Source organism: Hylaeus anthracinus, unplaced genomic scaffold (genome assembly GCF_026225885.1).
Source record: "Hylaeus anthracinus isolate JK02 unplaced genomic scaffold, UHH_iyHylAnth1.0_haploid 11983, whole genome shotgun sequence".
NCBI lineage: Eukaryota > Metazoa > Arthropoda > Insecta > Hymenoptera > Colletidae > Hylaeus > Hylaeus anthracinus.
In genome coordinates, this window is record NW_026534331.1 from 2307 (window position 1) to 6322 (window position 4016).

Here is a 4016-nt window from a genome sequence, read left to right on the forward strand (position 1 = left end):
TAGAGTATCTAAAAGTAGTTGTGCGGTCTCAGTCCATGTGAGAGTTTGTTGGTTTTGTCTGATTTTAATGCTTTCCAAGGCTAAGTCTGCGTGAATTTTTCCGGTCAGTGTTTGGTATACGATTCCCCAAGGGTTGGTGTTACCTTCCCTTGTTATGAATTCGTTCCAGCTATTGTATTTGGACTTTCTGATGTTTGTGTTGTAGAGATTGCGGAGTCTTCTATATGTGGCTCTGTACGTGTGGACGTTGGGTGTGCCTCTCGCGTTGTCTAATGCTCTTTTCGCTCTGCGGACCTGTTTTCTTAGGTTTGAAAGTTCTGTGCTCCACCAGGGCACGGATCGTTGGAAGCGGGTTTTTCTGGGTATGGCGGTTCTACTGGCGGTTTCTATAGTGTTTTGTAGTATGGCTGTCTGTTCTTCTGCGTCTCTATTGTTGGTAGTGTGTATGCTGTTTCTAATTGTGTTTTCAAACTTTCTCCAGTCTGCTTTCTTTATGTTGTATCTGTTTTCTTTGAAGTGGGTTGCGTCTCGTTGTGGTAGTCCGTAGTTGAATGTTATCGTGTTATGATCGCTGGTAGTTAGGTCTGGGTGTACTGTCCAGTTGGTGATGCGTTCGAAGCATGTGCTGTTTGTAAGTGTGACGTCTATGTTTGAGGTACCGTGAGTGTTGTCGAAGGTCGGTGTTTCGGATTCGGTGTTTATAATGATTAGTCCGTGGTGAGCTATGAAATTTTCAAGTTTTTCACCTCTATTATCCAGATAGGTACTAAACCATAGAGGTGATTTGGCGTTGGAGTCTGCGCAGATTATAATGTTGTGTCCTCTGAGTTTATGTAGTATCAAGTCCAGGTGTTGTAGGTAAGGGTCAATGTTGTCGCAGTGCTGGAAGTATATGCTGACTAGGTAGAGTTTATGGCCGGATTTGTTCATTTCCACACAAACGCAGTGGGTGTTCGAGAATTGTTCGAGTTTGAGGGTGGTGATGGTTGGGTTCGGGATGACTATTGCGGATTTTATTTGCCCTGGTGTGGCAACTCTGGAGAAAATTTTAGTGTCTTTGTAAACTGTGTATGAATTGTAATTTGGTATAAAGTTCCAGTAGCAATAGGGTTCTTGGATCATTATTGCATCTAGTTTCTTCCCTTGAATAATGATTTTTAATTCGTCCATAACAGATCTTGAGTTTTGAGCATTGACTTGAGCGAATCTGAGGTTGTGTTGTGCGGCTGTATATTGAGTCGTGTTGGTGTTATTATCCATAATTTATTTTCGCGATGTGGGTTTCGATGGCGTGTTTGTATGCTGGGCATGTCTGGGTCCTGTTTGAGTGGTCGTGTGGGCGATTTGCCCTTTTACAGTTTATGCAGGACGGGTTACTCTCTTTCTTTGGGCAATTCTTGTACGAATGTCCGTCCTGGGCGCAGTGTCCGCAGGTGGAGACAGTGGCTTTGCAATGGAGTGCTATATGGCCAAAGTTTTGGCATTTATAGCACCGGCTTATTGCGATGTAGTCCCGGATGTAACAAGCACTCCAGTCGATGAATATTTTATTCCTCTCTTTAAGGATGTTTCTGATTGTAGGACTGACCTCTATGACCCAGTTGACAGTTTCCTTGTTTCTATCTCCGGTTTTAAATAGGAGCTTAAATTCATCGATGTAGCTGTTTTTGCTGATATGTTCCAGGTTTTGATGCTTAATAGCCGTTGTGATTTCTTTTTCTGATAGGTGCTTGGGCACGTCGTAAATTATCATTTTAGGCCGTTTTTTAGTTGGGAGTCCTGCGGTTAGTCCGATGGCGCTGAGTTTATTGTTATGAAGAACTCTGTCCAGGTCATCTTTGGTCTCTGTTTCGATGAGTACTCCGTTGTTGCTGATTTTCCGGATGCTCCTGATTTTTAGTTTTTCCTTAGCTGGGAGTAAGTTTGCCATGAGTTTCATTTTTGTTTCCTCGCTGTTCTCTGCTTTATTATTTTCTGCTGGGTAAATGGTGATGACATTTCTTGGTGGTCTGATCGCTTTCGGTGGTACAATCTTAGATGTGATTTGCACCTTTTGGGCATATGTTGGCTGCGTTGTGGTGGAGTTATTTCTGAGTTCGTTCAGTTTCTCAAGTGCGCCTTTTATAGCGACATCGATTTGACCTATTTTTTCCGTGACATTATCTTTCTCGTCAAGTTTCTTTCGAAGTTCTTTGTTTTCTTCCTCCTTCTGGGTGAGAATTTTGTCTATTTCCGTGATTTTACATATTATTGTTTTTATGTCGTCTTGTGTCAGTTCATTGCCAATATTCTTGAGAAAGTTTATTAGTTTTTTGGTAGGTGAAGTCCTGCTGTCTTGTATTTCGTTGCGTTTGTTCGTATTGTCGTCGGTGAGTCTCGTGGTTTTCTGTGTTGGTATCTTTCTTTTATCGTTGGTTGCCGTGTCTGTCTGTGTTTCGTCTTCCGTAGAGTATATTATGCTCTTCTTTTTCCTTCTAGTTTTCACGACCGTGAAGGAGGAAGTTTCTGAGTCTGACGAAACCAATGTACGTTCCTCTTTTCGTTTCCTTGAATTATTCACTTCGTAGTCCATGTCCGTGGCCTTGTCGTCGTTAGTTTTGGTGATTTTGGTTGGTTTTGATTTAAGAATGAGTGTTTCCATGCTGGTCCCACGAGAGTGAGGGAAAGGAGGTCGGTCCGAGTAGAGCCCTCTTTACCCGGATAAGCCTAGTTATTCTGGAGGGTCGGCAGGTGCCCCAGATTTGGCCGCTAGTGACCGAGATCTCCTCAGCCATGCATCCCATCGTCGCGCACCGTTACTTTGGATTTAAGGGAAGTTTAGAGAGCTTCCATCCTCGCGGCCCGGGCAATGAAGCCAAGGCCCCCGTCTTCTCCAGCCGCCTCGTACCACCACCGGAATCACCCAGTGACACCGTGAGTGGGTCGTTGAGGCGCATACCGGAGACCTTACGGTGTGGTTTGCTCAAGTAACTCGGGTTCGCAGGGCCCGTACTGAAACTGGCGGTTGCAAGCTTCAGCCCCTGAGTCTCTTCCTTTCCGGTCCCATAATCCATATTCCCTCGCTGCGTTCTGACCTCTGAGAACGTGTCGTGATGCCATCACGAAGTCCGTGACATCCCACGCAGTCCCTCGAAGTCCCGTTCCAATTCCATCCTCTTCGCCACCGAAGTGGCACCCTAATACCAGAAGCGACGTCTCACGCTGAGTCACCACTCGAGGCGACCCCGAAGCAAGACGCCACCCCTCACTTGGCTAGTCCAAGTGCCCGAAATACACACCTGGGGAAGGGTGTATCGGTACGGGAGGGCTCCGAGAAGAGTTTATACCAATCTGGGCGACCGGACAGCTGGCATCGTGGGTTCCACGCCACCACTGTCCGAAGACGTTAACGTTCTGAGTCAGCCTACCACGTCTGGACTTCGTAAAGCCAGCATAGGTGAACGCCCCTTCTTTCCCGGATGCTGATCCATTCAGCGAGCCCGCTCCACTGAATGGCCACCCGGGCTATAGACGCCGAAACGCCTAGTAACGCCTGTGCGCTTAGCCCTTAAGGGAAATTGTGCCCCTAGGGCGAAAGTCACAGAAACTGACTCACTGGAATTCAGGCCGCGGAAGCTAAAGCTTCCCACCATCCGATCGCCCAAACCGGTCCTCGCTCCACCGGAGCCTCGTTCGAGTTTTTAGCCAGACTGCCGTCGGTAAGCTCGACGGAATCATACGAAACCGGAGCACCGACGTTGAGTCTACCCAGAGAACCTGGGCCCTGCAAATGCGCCCCCATACGCATCGGCACGGAGTCCTATGGCACCTTCAGTGCGGTTAGTTGCCGTGACAGGCGGTCGGTCGTTTTCGGGATACCATAGGATAAATAGATGTGGCTTCTTAGTTCAGTTTGGGTGCGTTACCAGTATATGCTGCACCACAAACCTTAAGCCCCCGCACCACGTCAAGGTTGAAACCATAGCGGGGGAGTAGATAGGGACAGATGGGAATCTCGTTAATCCATTCATGCGCGT

At 47.2% G+C, this 4016-nt stretch overlaps 1 protein-coding gene across 1 annotated transcript; it reads right to left on the minus strand.

The window, feature by feature from the left end:
- Positions 1–1122: 1122 nt before the first annotated feature.
- Positions 1123–4010, minus strand: LOC128886530 (uncharacterized). Its single transcript, XM_054141476.1, has one exon. It carries the CDS (start codon positions 2639–2641, stop codon positions 1253–1255), a length of 1389 nt encoding a protein of 462 aa, XP_053997451.1. The 5' UTR covers positions 2642–4010; the 3' UTR covers positions 1123–1252.
- Positions 4011–4016: the final 6 nt, after the last annotated feature.